Source organism: Hypomesus transpacificus, unplaced genomic scaffold (assembly GCF_021917145.1).
Source record: "Hypomesus transpacificus isolate Combined female unplaced genomic scaffold, fHypTra1 scaffold_507, whole genome shotgun sequence".
Lineage (NCBI taxonomy): Eukaryota > Metazoa > Chordata > Actinopteri > Osmeriformes > Osmeridae > Hypomesus > Hypomesus transpacificus.
Genome location: NW_025814021.1, coordinates 14,851 through 31,958, shown reverse-complemented (window position 1 = coordinate 31,958; position 17,108 = coordinate 14,851). Strand labels below are relative to the sequence as shown.

General features: G+C 38.4%; 1 protein-coding gene and 2 long non-coding RNA genes across 3 annotated transcripts; all 3 read right to left on the bottom strand.

The window, feature by feature from the left end:
* Positions 1 to 1,002: 1,002 nt before the first annotated feature.
* Positions 1,003 to 2,250, bottom strand: LOC124465455. The gene is made up of 2 exons (XR_006955804.1): positions 2,161 to 2,250; positions 1,003 to 1,943 (listed from the first exon to the last, which is right to left on the bottom strand). It is a non-coding gene; the product is annotated as an uncharacterized LOC124465455 (long non-coding RNA).
* An 11-nt stretch (positions 2,251 to 2,261) lies between these two features.
* LOC124465454 lies at positions 2,262 to 3,544 on the bottom strand. The gene is made up of 3 exons (XR_006955803.1): positions 3,464 to 3,544; positions 2,792 to 2,851; positions 2,262 to 2,543 (listed from the first exon to the last, which is right to left on the bottom strand). It is a non-coding gene; the product is annotated as an uncharacterized LOC124465454 (long non-coding RNA).
* A 1,232-nt stretch (positions 3,545 to 4,776) lies between these two features.
* Positions 4,777 to 9,608, bottom strand: LOC124465456. The gene is made up of 6 exons (XM_047017232.1): positions 9,549 to 9,608; positions 9,189 to 9,260; positions 8,723 to 8,794; positions 6,133 to 6,238; positions 5,931 to 6,001; positions 4,777 to 5,850 (listed from the first exon to the last, which is right to left on the bottom strand). Exons 1-6 carry the CDS (start codon positions 9,606 to 9,608, stop codon positions 4,777 to 4,779), a joined length of 1,455 nt encoding a protein of 484 aa, XP_046873188.1.
* Positions 9,609 to 17,108: the final 7,500 nt, after the last annotated feature.

Genomic DNA, 17,108 nt, shown 5'->3' with positions numbered 1-17,108 from the left:
CCCTCACACACACACAACACACCAATGCAGATCCTATTGACAGACTCTCTTAGTACACATGTACACACAAAGACGCACCTGCATTAGAGGAACGCACACTCACAGCCACACACACACATATTGACATTCACAAACACTTGATCACAACAAATACACACGAGCAAACAATAGATAGAGAATGAAAAGACCATCTTTCGGGACCGACAACGTGGAGTTTTATGGTCTGTGCTCTTGGCATACTTGCAGGCTGTCAGCAGACCTGTCTCCCGGGCCTGTGTCGCTACACCCAATCTACCACATTCAATATTTACATAACGCCAGAGGACACGAGCCCAGCAGCCAAAACCAAGCATTTGCATGCACCCGCTGTCTCACTAATTGCCCACATTCGTCTTTCATTTAGCGGGGGATTGAAGTGCAGGAAAAACTCCAGAACCAGGCGAAGCTCCTTTATCTCAGGAACAAGTCGCTCGGCGCCAGCCGGACTGAGGAGTAAAAAGCCCTTCAACGGTTGGCTCTGCTTCTGAACATCTTATGGGTGGGGGGAAAAAAAGGAGCTCTTTTGCTTTTGTACTTGTTGGTCGTTCAAGGCAGTTTAGAATAAAAGAGAGAGTGAGATAAGTGACTGAGAAGTGGGTCCAGCCTTTTATGACAGAAATATGTCCTCCACAATATGTCCGAAATACGGCCATTTGGACAGTTGTGTAAAGTGGTATGTAATGGAGAGGTGCTGGTTTGCAGACACAGAGCAGAGACACGGTTTCACTGACTGGGAGCTCAGTGGAGCATTTTAGACAAGTGGGTGTTTGAGGGTGCCAAACATATAAGCACAAACACACACACCACACACACAAACACACACACGCACACCACACACACCACACACACACACACACACAAACACCTATACAGGTCCATATGTATTAGAGGGACAATTTTTTCAAACCAGTTTTTTGCAACACTAAACGGACACCTCTTTCCACTTATGCTAGAAAGATGTAGTGAATCTTCAAAAATTTTATTTGAGCCATACAGCACAAATCTCACTTCAAAAGTTAGATACACACATCAGAACTCAAGATACAAGAACCTGACGGAATGCTGTATTAAGAGGACACAAGATAATGAGGTACTTAGCTCCGCCCATGACACAAACAGGTAATTGCCAGGACCAACTTTTTTATCAGGACCATAGCCATACACATACACAAACGTGAAGTTTATGTGTATTAAAAAGGCCAAACATGGATAAATGGAATATGACTAAACAGAAAGAAGTAGACTGGATTTTACAGCGCCTTGACCACATATCAGAGCAACAGAAATGTATTTGTGAACAGAAAGGAAAACATTTATAAATGTCAAAATGAAATTATGCATGTCTACTAGACCAATGCATGTCTAACAGTGTTCCAGTTACAACAGGCCTGGTGTTGGATGTGGTGTTAGATGTGATGTTGGATGTGATGCACTGTAGCTGTATGGTGTTAGATGTGATGTTGGATGTGAAGTACTGTAGCTGTATGGTGTTAGATGTGATGTTGGATGTGAAGTACTGTAGCTGTATGGTGTTAGATGTGATGTTGGATGTGATGTACTGTAGCTGTATGGTGTTATATGTCATGGATGGGATGTTGGATGTGATGTTGGGTGTGATGTAGGATGTGATGTTGGATATGTTCCAGCTCTGCTGCAGGGTGTTGTATCTATCCAGGATTTTCTTTTCTTTTCAAAGTTACGCCCCGATTTCCTTACAAAATCTCTTATGTTTTGGATAGAGCGACCAGCCAGAGCAAGATTTTCAGCCTTCTTGCATTGCTGGCATTCAATCATAGTGGCCAGTTTCCCTTTTTTGATGTGTTGGCCAAAATGTCTCATGACTGCGGCAACCTCCATGGGAGACCAAAGATGCTTTTTTGCTCTCCTGGCACTTTCCAGAGATACTAGAAAAAAAGGACAAATAAATCAATGAAAACCAACTCCACTTTAAACATGTTTTAAATAAGGAATAGTAGTAGTAGTATAAACAGTATCGCGCAGAAAGAAGAGAATGGTCATCATATTGCCTTTGGGTGGTATGGATAATTTTATTTTTATCATTCTTCAGTTATACTTAAGTAACTTGGTGTTTAGTGACTGAGTATGTGTTTTCGCATTTACCAGAATGTTTCTTCGTGTTCTTTTTTCTGCTGGGCCCTTTGTCCTTCTTTTTTAGTCTTCTGTTGCGTTCTTCCCCCTTAGCATCTGTGTGTTGACTTGTGCTGAAATGAAGAAATAAAGACAAATAACAATGGATGAGCATTTATTTGTTGTAGGGTAGGGTCCTTAAATACGGTGAAGTCCAAGATGCTCAAGCAACTGATGGATGAATAATAAATAACAAATACATTCACTGTAAAGCGCTTAGGCTGGAACATTATTTGCTTCCAAGTTGATTTGTCATTATGAATGATATGATTAGAAGTGCTTTTATTTTGAAGGCACTGTCGTTGCTGTCGTGCGTACTGAAAAGCAGCAGCCAGGCCTATATGTTCCTTGTTGCACTGTAATGTATTCAAAAAGTTCATTGTTAGATTGAAAATAATTTCCTGGTCATCGGTTAAAGCTACTACTTCTGTAATCTACATTCACATCACTTGAAATTTAGCTTACATGCCTCCCATTTACCTGAACTGTTGCCGTGACAACAACATTGAAACGAGTGAAGAAGGTCTGAATCCACAATGCCATTATTTCATAGCCTAAAAGCAATCAAAGAAAGGTGACATGTAGACTGAGGATAAGAGTTAACCTTGTGATAATGGCGCAGGTTCCTCGACAGGTTGCCCGACCATCAACAGTTCTGCACAACCTGTAATAAAATATAATATACTTCATTACATACATAGAAATAAAGATGAGTATTACAGAGAAAGTTTGGTTAACTTAAGTTACCTTGCCATGTCATGTCACTGCATGTGTCATTTGGCACATGCAGTTAAGTTTGGACAAAAGCAGACTTTCACAGAATAAACCAGGAAACGTTGAAAAATCTAATTGGCATACGGCACCCTTTGCCATCTTTGTATGTGACTTCATAGAGGCCCACCGAGTAGAACGCAAACCAACTGTGGATGTCTGTTTGCATGAGCACTCAATTGCTATCTCGGACAAGTCATTCAGGCCCTTAACATGTTCTAGTATTTCAGATACAAATTAATAAACCCCTTAATATATGTCTGAAATACTAGAAAACTGTAAGAAATGTTAGTTACTGACTTGACAGTAAAATTAAAATTGGTTAGGAATACAACATAACATGTAGTTACACAGTTTAAAAGTCTAACCATTTGGTGACAATAAATAAAACATCATCACCATAAATAAAACAGATTTCAGAAGAAAAAAAAATATATATACTGTATATATCATATATATATATATATATATATATATATATATATATATATAACACTGTCCTTACCAGTCTGTGGATATGTGAGATTTCCTTCATCAACCTCACTCTCAGCATCGACCTCACGCTCAGCATCGACCTCACGCTCAGGCATCGACCTCACGCTCAGCATCGACCTCACTCTCAGCATCGACCTCACTCTCAGCATCGACCTCACTCTCAGGCATCGACCTCACTCTCAGCATCGACCTCACTCAACTGTAGGTTGTCTAATAAAATAAATTATATTGCCTTAATGAATTATGAGGTTAAAGTGTTATAAATTGTCCACTCACAATGTGTGTTCCATTTTGCTACCATACATTTGCTAGAAACAGGTCAAATCTTTTATGTAAAACCACTTTAAATAGCCGTACCTTCAATTTCTATCTCGTCAAGTGTTTTGCCTTGAAGGTTTCTGAGAGACCCTTTCTCCATGGCAAGGAGCAGTTTGGATATTTTGGCCAGCTGGGTAGTAGCCTCAGGAAGTCTGTAATATTCACGATGAACGCGAATATCGTGGCCAAGGAAGTTAGCAACTTGGTCCAATTCGTGATTCTTGAGGTTCAAGATCTGAGACAAAGTTGCAACATGTTTGCGTAATTGTGTTGACCTGAGGAGCTCAGGGTTTTCGGCCCCACATTCACTGGCATAAAGCCTCAAACAGTCCTGTCCTCTGTAGGGGGTCAGACAATGAGGTCTGGGCAAAAAGGAACAGGTTTTCGTCCAGAACACCACAGTCTTTTCTTTTTTCTACTAGGCGTGTTATGGCATTCACCATGTCTGGTGAAAGTAACACTGCAACTTTCCCGGCCTCTTTTACCCCTTAATTCAACACGACTAAAGTGTTGACAAAAGGTGAAGTTCAAATTCTGTCAGTCCAAATGCGACGTCCTTATGCAAGGGACTTGTGTCTCTCTCCAAAAAGCCATTCATCGGCATCTTTGAAATTTCTCCCCCTCTTCTCCTGTTAAAAAGTATTACGTTTGCCATGGTGGCTTTACACAGTTCACTGTATGATTTTGATGAACTATGGTGTTCCAAGTCTTTCAATGCTTGTTCTGTAGTCTTCTCAAGATGTCTGTGAAGACGTTGAACATCTTCTGTGAAAGGAAGAGTGGAAGGCTTGTTAAACTTCCGCTCGTTCAGCGTAGTTAAAGCGGTGTGAGAGATGAGTTCAGACCACTTTGTAGAATAGAGAGTTTTGAAACTCCTGGGTTGACTTTATCAGCGTACTGTCTTCTGCCATGAGTGCTCTGCAATATAAAATATCACTGACTTTCTGTAGTGAGTGACCTAACTTTAGAGCAAGGGATGGAGTACGGAAGCAGTGCTTTTCTTCATCATACCCAGATACTTTCTTGACCGCTTTTGATGACCACATCAAAATTTGCAGGTCTCACAGCATCCTCAAGAGTATGTATTGAGAATTCCTTGCGAAGCGTAAGCAGAAGTCTTCCAGTCTCTCTGAGTTGCTGGCGAATGTACTGATGTTTGGTGGGATCCTGTCCATATTTGTTGAAGAATGATTGGGCCAGCTGAAGAATGGAGAAGTCACTTCGCACAGTAGAAGTTGTCTCATCATCTTTCATAACAGCTAATATGTTCCAAACACCTGGTGATATCTGCTGACACAGTGATGACTCATTCATAGAGGCCAAAGACAAAACTTTATTTCTTCCAGTCTCTGAAGTAGCTTCTACTGGTTTTGAAGAACATTGTCGAACATGTCGCCACAGATCTCGCCGGAGATATAATGCCTGGCAGTAGATGCAGTGAATGTAGTCTTTTGCATTGTACTTTTTCTTTGATGTGCGTCTTAGTTTTAGTGATCCAACTCCACTCACCAAGACCTCTGAGTTATGACTGTGGTTTCCCTTGTTGCGAAGCTTTAAAAGCATTTTCATACGTTTTTTGGACCTCTTGGGAAGACTTAAAACTTGAGCAACATCTGCATGTGTTTTCTCATGAGTTTTTAAGTGACGTGTAAACTTTGTCTGTATCTTTCCACAAATGTAGCAGTAAGTTCTATTTCTGAGCAAGGCTGATGTATTTGAGACATTTTCCGCTGTAGCATCAGCACCATCATCAACCATAATGCCTTCGGCATCAGCGTTTCCTACTTTGGCAGTAACTCTTGATACTTCAAGCTGAGTTGTGCTGATCATATCTTCAGGTACTGATTCTGCATCTTTAGAAATTGACTCTCTGTCTTCCTGTACAAAACTTCCTTGGTGGTGTCTTTTCTTTTTGGAAGCAGACTTGCTGGTGGAGACCTCACAATTCTGTACTTGTTTGTGACTGATTTCTAAAGGCTCTGATCTGTCATCCCACGAGCTGTTTGAATCATCTATGGAATCAGGAACATACTCCTCTTCTGATGATGCCACCTCACTTGAACTTTGTTCTGTACAGACCTGATAATGATTAAAAAAACATTTATATTTTGTATACTTGGAAAGCATTTCACCGAGAATAATTCTACTAAAAAGCTTACCACTTGCAGAAGTTCAGTGACGTCCACATTGTGTTTAATATAACACTTTTTGTGCCAGGACTGATTGCAAACTAGACAGAGAAAATTAAGAATTTATAAAGAAAGGCAGCATGCTAAGTACTTAAAGTCAGTGCAGCAGCAAATGACTAATTTTGAACATATAGCACAGCTACACATGGAATAGTTTTTTGGACCTTTGTACCTTTACATCTCACACCACTCCATTTCAGAGGAGAAAAAGGTCCTCCACATGTAACACATTTTTCTAAACTTGACATTTCGACAGGGATGACATCATGATCACAGTCCTGTTTACAAAAAAAAGGAGTGTAATCGTAAGACAGAAATTTGATCCTAACGAACACTTGTGTAGTGTAGAATATCAAAACCAATTAATCGTTTGTACTATTTTCCTATTTTAACATGAATTAAGGATAAAAGTGACATGATTTGTATGTGTTATTATCCCTGTTGTGAATGAAATTGTTTAGAAATTAACTTAAAACCTTAAATCTATATTAATTTAAGTAAATTAAACACCTGTAATAAAAAAAGAAAAAAACTTAACAAACAAACAAACTAAAACAGAACAAAAACATACACTCACTGAGGAAAAGTTTGGACCCAACTTCTCTTCCTCATTAAACTGAGAAGGTGGATCTAAACTTTTGACTGGTAGTGTACATCTTAACACAAGGCTGAAGTGGATTTATAGTCTTCATAATGTATTAACTTAAATTTGAAATTACACAAAACCTGTGAATCTATACACAGCTGAATGCAATTCCTTATGAATTCATATTTAAATAAAGTTAATGTATAACTGCTGAATATCATTCTCATGACTTTATTTTAGACAATAATTATGCCTTAAAAGATGAAACTTACCTCTAGTGTGTTGCCTGAAAAGGATCCGCATGCGTCCACATCCTCAGCCTGGCATGGCATCTCTTTGGAGATCTGAGATGTAAAGAACAATCACTGAATGAGAGTTTGTTTCTCATGTACAGTACTCAGTCCTCCTTATTCCTGCACCTTACATGTTGAGTATTACACAGGACCTGTGTGTCTGCGCACTTCTTAATGTACTTTCATTCCTTTGTACATGTAATTTCAAAACTCAATCCCTCCAAATTCCTGCACCTTACATATAAAGGTTACATCGTACTTGTGTGTCTGAATACTTCTGAATATCATATCTCATGACTTTATTTTAGACAATAAATATGCCTTAAAAGATGAAACTTACCTCTAGTGTGTTGCCTGAAAAGGATCCGCATGCGTCCACATCCTCAGCTTGGCATGGCATCTCTTTGGAGATCTGAGATGTAAAGAACAATCACTGAATGAGAGTTTGTTTCTCATGTACAGTACTCAGTCCTCCTTATTCCTGCACCTTACATGTTGAGTATTACACAGGACCTGTGTGTCTGCGCACTTCTTAATGTACTTTCATTCCTTTGTACATGTAATTTCAAAACTCAATCCTCCAAATTCCTGCACCTTACATATAAAGGTTACATCGTACTTGTGTGTCTGAATACTTCTGAATATCATTCTCATGACTTTATTTTAGACAATAAATATGCCTTAAAAGATGAAACTTACCTCTAGTGTGTTGCCTGAAAAGGATCCGCATGCGTCCACATCCTCAGCCTGGCATGGCATCTCTTTGGAGATCTGAGATGTAAAGAACAATCACTGAATGAGAGTTTGTTTCTCATGTGCAGTACTCAGTCCTCCTTATTCCTGCACCTTACATGTTGAGTATTACACAGGACCTGTGTGTCTGCGCACTTCTTAATGTACTTTCATTCCTCTGTACATGTAATTTCAAAACTCAGTCCTCCTTATTCCTGCACCTTACATGTTGAGTATTACACAGGACCTGTGTGTCTGCGCACTTCTTAATGTACTTTCATTCCTTTGTACATGTAATTTCAAAACTCAATCCTCCAAATTCCTGCACCTTACATATAAAGGTTACATCGTACTTGTGTGTCTGAATACTTCTGAATATCATTCTCATGACTTTATTTTAGACAATAAATATGCCTTAAAAGATGAAACTTACCTCTAGTGTGTTGCCTGAAAAGGATCCGCATGCGTCCACATCCTCAGCCTGGCATGGCATCTCTTTGGAGATCTGAGATGTAAAGAACAATCACTGAATGAGAGTTTGTTTCTCATGTGCAGTACTCAGTCCTCCTTATTCCTGCACCTTACATGTTGAGTATTACACAGGACCTGTGTGTCTGCGCACTTCTTAATGTACTTTCATTCCTTTGTACATGTAATTTCAAAACTCAATCCTCCAAATTCCTGCACCTTACATATAAAGGTTACATCGTACTTGTGTGTCTGAATACTTCTGAATATCATTCTCATGACTTTATTTTAGACAATAAATATGCCTTAAAAGATGAAACTTACCTCTAGTGTGTTGCCTGAAAAGGATCCGCATGCGTCCACATCCTCAGCCTGGCATGGCATCTCTTTGGAGATCTGAGATGTAAAGAACAATCACTGAATGAGAGTTTGTTTCTCATGTACAGTACTCAGTCCTCCTTATTCCTGCACCTTACATGTTGAGTATTACACAGGACCTGTGTGTCTGCGCACTTCTTAATGTACTTTCATTCCTTTGTACATGTAATTTCAAAACTCAATCCTCCAAATTCCTGCACCTTACATATAAAGGTTACATCGTACTTGTGTGTCTGAATACTTCTGAATATCATTCTCATGACTTTATTTTAGACAATAAATATGCCTTAAAAGATGAAACTTACCTCTAGTGTGTTGCCTGAAAAGGATCCGCATGCGTCCACATCCTCAGCCTGGCATGGCATCTCTTTGGAGATCTGAGATGTAAAGAACAATCACTGAATGAGAGTTTGTTTCTCATGTACAATACTCAGTCCTCCTTATTCCTGCACCTTACATGTTGAGTATTACACAGGACCTGTGTGTCTGCGCACTTCTAAATGTACTTTCATTCCTCTGTACATGTAATTTCAAAACTCAGTCCTCCTTATTCCTGCACCTTACATGTTGAGTATTACACAGGACCTGTGTGTCTGCGCACTTCTTAATGTACTTTCATTCCTTTGTACATGTAATTTCAAAACTCAATCCTCCAAATTCCTGCACCTTACATATAAAGGTTACATCGTACTTGTGTGTCTGAATACTTCTGAATATCATTCTCATGACTTTATTTTAGACAATAAATATGCCTTAAAAGATGAAACTTACCTCTAGTGTGTTGCCTGAAAAGGATCCGCATGCGTCCACATCCTCAGCCTGGCATGGCATCTCTTTGGAGATCTGAGATGTAAAGAACAATCACTGAATGAGAGTTTGTTTCTCATGTACAATACTCAGTCCCTCCTTATTCCTGCACCTTACATGTTGAGTATTACACAGGACCTGTGTGTCTGCGCACTTCTTAATGTACTTTCATTCCTTTGTACATGTAATTTCAAAACTCAATCCTCCAAATTCCTGCACCTTATATATAAAGGTTACATCGTACTTGTGTGTCTGAATACTTCTGAATATCATTCTCATGACTTTATTTTAGACAATAAATATGCCTTAAAAGATTAAACTTACCTCTAGTGTGTTGCCTGAAAAGGATCCGCATGCGTCCACATCCTCAGCCTGGCATGGCATCTCTTTGGAGATCTGAGATGTAAAGAACAATCACTGAATGAGAGTTCGTTTCTCATGTACAGTACTCAGTCCTCCTTATTCCTGCACCTTACATGTTGAGTATTACACAGGACCTGTGTGTCTGCGCACTTCTAAATGTACTTTCATTCCTCTGTACATGTAATTTCAAAACTCAGTCCTCCTTATTCCTGCACCTTACATGTTGAGTATTACACAGGACCTGTGTGTCTGCGCACTTCTTAATGTACTTTCATTCCTTTGTACATGTAATTTCAAAACTCAATCCCTCCAAATTCCTGCACCTTACATATAAAGGTTACATCGTACTTGTGTGTCTGAATACTTCTGAATATCATTCTCATGACTTTATTTTAGACAATAAATATGCCTTAAAAGATGAAACTTACCTCTAGTGTGTTGCCTGAAAAGGATCCGCATGCGTCCACATCCTCAGCCTGGCATGGCATCTCTTTGGAGATCTGAGATGTAAAGAACAATCACTGAATGAGAGTTTGTTTCTCATGTACAATACTCAGCTCCTCCTTATTCCTGCACCTTACATGTTGAGTATTACACAGGACCTGTGTGTCTGCGCACTTCTTAATGTACTTTCATTCCTTTGTACATGTAATTTCAAAACTCAATCCTCCAAATTCCTGCACCTTACATATAAAGGTTACATCGTACTTGTGTGTCTGAATACTTCTGAATATCATTCTCATGACTTTATTTTAGACAATAAATATGCCTTAAAAGATAAAACTTACCTCTAGTGTGTTGCCTGAAAAGGATCCGCATGCGTCCACATCCTCAGCCTGGCATGGCATCTCTTTGGAGATCTGAGATGTAAAGAACAATCACTGAATGAGAGTTTGTTTCTCATGTACAGTACTCAGTCCTCCTTATTCCTGCACCTTACATGTTGAGTATTACACAGGACCTGTGTGTCTGCGCACTTCTAAATGTACTTTCATTTCCTCTGTACATGTAATTTCAAAACTCAGTCCTCCTTATTCCTGCACCTTACATGTTGAGTATTACACAGGACCTGTGTGTCTGCGCACTTCTTAATGTACTTTCATTCCTTTGTACATGTAATTTCAAAACTCAATCCTCCAAATTCCTGCACCTTACATATAAAGGTTACATCGTACTTGTGTGTCTGAATACTTCTGAATATCATTCTCATGACTTTATTTTAGACAATAAATATGCCTTAAAAGATGAAACTTACCTCTAGTGTGTTGCCTGAAAAGGATCCGCATGCGTCCACATCCTCAGCCTGGCATGGCATCTCTTTGGAGATCTGAGATGTAAAGAACAATCACTGAATGAGAGTTTGTTTCTCATGTACAATACTCAGTCCTCCTTATTCCTGCACCTTACATGTTGAGTATTACACAGGACCTGTGTGTCTGCGCACTTCTTAATGTACTTTCATTCCTTTGTACATGTAATTTCAAAAACTCAATCCTCCAAATTCCTGCACCTTATATATAAAGGTTACATCGTACTTGTGTGTCTGAATACTTCTGAATATCATTCTCATGACTTTATTTTAGACAATAAATATGCCTTAAAAGATTAAACTTACCTCTAGTGTGTTGCCTGAAAAGGATCCGCATGCGTCCACATCCTCAGCCTGGCATGGCATCTCTTTGGAGATCTGAGATGTAAAGAACAATCACTGAATGAGAGTTCGTTTCTCATGTACAGTACTCAGTCCTCCTTATTCCTGCACCTTACATGTTGAGTATTACACAGGACCTGTGTGTCTGCGCACTTCTAAATGTACTTTCATTCCTCTGTACATGTAATTTCAAAACTCAGTCCTCCTTATTCCTGCACCTTACATGTTGAGTATTACACAGGACCTGTGTGTCTGCGCACTTCTTAATGTACTTTCATTCCTTTGTACATGTAATTTCAAAACTCAATCCTCCAAATTCCTGCACCTTACATATAAAGGTTACATCGTACTTGTGTGTCTGAATACTTCTGAATATCATTCTCATGACTTTATTTTAGACAATAAATATGCCTTAAAAGATGAAACTTACCTCTAGTGTGTTGCCTGAAAAGGATCCGCATGCGTCCACATCCTCAGCCTGGCATGGCATCTCTTTGGAGATCTGAGATGTAAAGAACAATCACTGAATGAGAGTTTTGTTTCTCATGTACAATACTCAGTCCTCCTTATTCCTGCACCTTACATGTTGAGTATTACACAGGACCTGTGTGTCTGCGCACTTCTTAATGTACTTTCATTCCTTTGTACATGTAATTTCAAAACTCAATCCTCCAAATTCCTGCACCTTATATATAAAGGTTACATCGTACTTGTGTGTCTGAATACTTCTGAATATCATTCTCATGACTTTATTTTAGACAATAAATATGCCTTAAAAGATTAAACTTACCTCTAGTGTGTTGCCTGAAAAGGATCCGCATGCGTCCACATCCTCAGCCTGGCATGGCATCTCTTTGGAGATCTGAGATGTAAAGAACAATCACTGAATGAGAGTTCGTTTCTCATGTACAGTACTCAGTCCTCCTTATTCCTGCACCTTACATGTTGAGTATTACACAGGACCTGTGTGTCTGCGCACTTCTAAATGTACTTTCATTCCTCTGTACATGTAATTTCAAAACTCAGTCCTCCTTATTCCTGCACCTTACATGTTGAGTATTACACAGGACCTGTGTGTCTGCGCACTTCTTAATGTACTTTCATTCCTTTGTACATGTAATTTCAAAACTCAATCCCTCCAAATTCCTGCACCTTACATATAAAGGTTACATCGTACTTGTGTGTCTGAATACTTCTGAATATCATTCTCATGACTTTATTTTAGACAATAAATATGCCTTAAAAGATGAAACTTACCTCTAGTGTGTTGCCTGAAAAGGATCCGCATGCGTCCACATCCTCAGCCTGGCATGGCATCTCTTTGGAGATCTGAGATGTAAAGAACAATCACTGAATGAGAGTTTGTTTCTCATGTACAATACTCAGTCCTCCTTATTCCTGCACCTTACATGTTGAGTATTACACAGGACCTGTGTGTCTGCGCACTTCTTAATGTACTTTCATTCCTTTGTACATGTAATTTCAAAACTCAATCCTCCAAATTCCTGCACCTTACATATAAAGGTTACATCGTACTTGTGTGTCTGAATACTTCTGAATATCATTCTCATGACTTTATTTTAGACAATAAATATGGCCTTAAAAGATAAAACTTACCTCTAGTGTGTTGCCTGAAAAGGATCCGCATGCGTCCACATCCTCAGCCTGGCATGGCATCTCTTTGGAGATCTGAGATGTAAAGAACAATCACTGAATGAGAGTTTGTTTCTCATGTACAGTACTCAGTCCTCCTTATTCCTGCACCTTACATGTTGAGTATTACACAGGACCTGTGTGTCTGCGCACTTCTAAATGTACTTTCATTCCTCTGTACATGTAATTTCAAAACTCAGTCCTCCTTATTCCTGCACCTTACATGTTGAGTATTACACAGGACCTGTGTGTCTGCGCACTTCTTAATGTACTTTCATTCCTTTGTACATGTAATTTCAAAACTCAATCCTCCAAATTCCTGCACCTTACATATAAAGGTTACATCGTACTTGTGTGTCTGAATACTTCTGAATATCATTCTCATGACTTTATTTTAGACAATAAATATGCCTTAAAAGATGAAACTTACCTCTAGTGTGTTGCCTGAAAAGGATCCGCATGCGTCCACATCCTCAGCCTGGCATGGCATCTCTTTGGAGATCTGAGATGTAAAGAACAATCACTGAATGAGAGTTTGTTTCTCATGTACAATACTCAGTCCTCCTTATTCCTGCACCTTACATGTTGAGTATTACACAGGACCTGTGTGTCTGCGCACTTCTTAATGTACTTTCATTCCTTTGTACATGTAATTTCAAAACTCAATCCTCCAAATTCCTGCACCTTACATATAAAGGTTACATCGTACTTGTGTGTCTGAATACTTCTGAATATCATTCTCATGACTTTATTTTAGACAATAAATATGCCTTAAAAGATTAAACTTACCTCTAGTGTGTTGCCTGAAAAGGATCCGCATGCGTCCACATCCTCAGCCTGGCATGGCATCTCTTTGGAGATCTGAGATGTAAAGAACAATCACTGAATGAGAGTTTGTTTCTCATGTACAGTACTCAGTCCTCCTTATTCCTGCACCTTACATGTTGAGTATTACACAGGACCTGTGTGTCTGCGCACTTCTAAATGTACTTTCATTCCTCTGTACATGTAATTTCAAAACTCAGTCCTCCTTATTCCTGCACCTTACATGTTGAGTATTACACAGGACCTGGGTGTCTAGACACTCAAATATATCACATACCAGTTAATATTTATAAATATAAGATCAGTATAAATCTATCTACATGTGACAGTTTGTAAAATTATAGTACTGAACAAGTTGAAATAGTGTAGTCTGATTAAGTCTTTCTGCCAAATTGGCTTTTTTAGGCACTATGCTCATCACTTCTATATTTTTGACTATATTGACACTGTACTACAACTTGATATACCCTTTAAAATTGTGTTCAAAGCTAGTAGAATGATCCTTGACAGTATCGTTACAATTCTATATACCTTGCTTCTCCACGGCCAGTCAGAATCACCATAATTATAAGTGATTTCTTCCCCTGGACCAATATCTTTGAGTGCAAATAAACAGAGATAGGGTCTTCCATCCACTCTTGTAACCTTCATTTTGCTGTTTGGATTTGCCTCTTCATCATTTACCAGTCTCCCTAATGATCCATCCTCTCTGGCAGCATCAACACTGAAATATCAAGTATGCAATAAGAATAATTACACCACGGAAGGAAAATGATTTAGCATATTTAGTGTTAGCATGTCTGGAAATGTTTACATCACTGTGTTAAGATTCAAATTTAGAAAAAAACGCACTTTAAAACAGCCACATACCATAACTGTTGTCCATTGAACTGGAAATCAAACATAAAAACCTTGAGTGCATCATGATAAACTTTCAATCGGTTTTCTTGTTCCTTTCTACTTATGACTTCCCCTCTGTACTCAATAAGGAAATCTCCCTTTGGAAAGCACCGGCAGCTGAACACACCCCGACCTGGAGGTACATATAATAAACAAAGTACAATAATAAACTTTAAACAATGCAGAGTTGTTAAATAGTAGCAATTGAGATTATTAACTCTCTCAAAATCTGTTAATTTATTTAATGTGATGTCTTTCTGTGATTAGTTAAACTATTTTTTAACTTTTCTAAAATGTTTCTGTGGATTAATCCATAAACAATTATTAAATAAAGTATCTATCTAGATATACAATTATCTTCCCAAGAAGATATAAAATATAAACTATAAAAAATAACAGCTTCTATTTTGAGCAGTTGATTGTCTCCTTTGAAATAAGAAAGATGTTCTGATCATATTACAAGATCTATTCTCCTAATGTGCAGTTTAAAAATAGATTATAACCTTGTATGTACGAACTCGGGAAACCTTTGCTAAATAAACTCACAACTCACCTTTATATGAATTTATATATTTGACATCAAACCCTTCCTTATCTTTACCCAAGGAGCAATAATAACTAGCATCATCTTTAGGATTTGTTTTCGCTCTCTGTGGCCTTGTTCCTGCCATCTCCTGCAGAGATCAGATGTTAACTTGAGCAACAACACATTACTGGATACAATATGATTTAATGATATTAGATGTTATTTTTCCAAAACGGAAGCTAGCTAGCTCTAGTTAGCTTCGGTTACCTAGCAACCTAGCATAATACTCGTAGCAATGCTACTACCTGCTAGTGTTACTTGTTAGGGATATGAAACATAACCATTAGTCAATGTGCAAGCAGCTGTTCTGTTGAATAAATATATTTGTAAATCTGATTTTGAAAGAGTCAGTATGCCTACGTGCCTCCCCAGCCAAGAACCTCTCCGCACGTCACTGGCCACTTGCTAATAACTAACGCTAGCTAAACTGTCATAGATCAGATGTTTTGGTTCATACAAACATCAAGTAACCTAATCCATTCTGCATAATTTACCTTTAGTCATTGTTTTAGCAGATTACATAACAATATGTACCTAAATGTGTAAAGAATATTAAATGGGTCTTACCTCGTCCTCCACGCATGCAGGGATGAGAGGTGTTCAATTAGAAAGTACTGATGTTTCGCGGCAAAACTTGACGGATTGTACCACGTTGATAGAAGAGGAGGGGTATGACAAAATAAGAATTCCTTTTTCGTTTCTAAAGAGCATATTGTTTGATTTATTCAGGAAGAAGAAAACAATTTACTTACGTAATATTTTGTTAATTTCATTCAATATTTCAAGATACATGGTTTATAATACATTTTGCTTTTATCGTATTGCTAACTCATCCCCTGTGTAAATAGCGATTTGAATTGGAAGGACAGTGTAGTAATTATCAGGACCTTCCGGCAGACAACCAATCAGCATAAGACGCTGTGTGCATATTCATGAAGTCTTGCTAGTACACAACCTGCCGTAGGGGGCGCTGTGGTGATACACAGATTGTACACACAAATCATGTTTATATGTATTAAACGGACATCTTGTTTTTTTTGCATTTTTAGGGTTAATAGACCAATAGAAACCATTCTACACTTTTAGAATTTGGTCGAAATTAGCAGGACACTGCTCCTGTCCTGTTAATTCAAAATGTCCTTCTAGTGTGGTGTGTATTCGGACCAATTGTCCTGTTAAAACACATTGACAAACACATCAAGAAAACCCTTCAGCCAGAAGTTACATGCCAAACATTGTAAATGCATGGAAAACGCTATTCAGGAGCTGAAAAGCACTTTAAAGCAATAAAAAAATGAAAGTCTCTTAAACTGAATCTAAGGGCTACACAGCTTCAGAAAACACCTTTACCATGTAGTAACACCCACAGTAACACGTTAGAGCAGTGAAAACATCAAGAAAACCCTTCAGCCAGAAGTTACATGCCAAACATTGTAAATGCATGGAAAACGCTATTCAGGAACTGAAAAGCACTTTAAAGCAATAAAAAAATGAAAGACTCTTAAACTGAATCAAAGGGCTACACAGCTTCAGAAAACACCTTTACCATGTAGTAACACCCACAGTAACACGTTAGAGCAGTGAAAACATCAAGAAAACCCTTCAGCCAAAAGTTACATGCCAAACATTGTAAATGCATGGAAAACGCTATTCAGGAGCTGAAAAGCACTTTAAAGCAATAAAAAAATGAAAGTCTCTTAAACTGAATCAAAGGGCTACACAGCTTCAGAAAGCACCTTTACCATGTAGTAACACCAACAGTAACACGGTAGAGCAGTGAAAACATCAAGAAAACCCTTCAGCCAGAAGTTACATGCCAAACATTGTAAATGCATGGAAAACGCTATTCAGGAACTGAAAAGCACTTTAAAGCAATAAAAAAATGAAAGTCTCTTAAACTGAATCT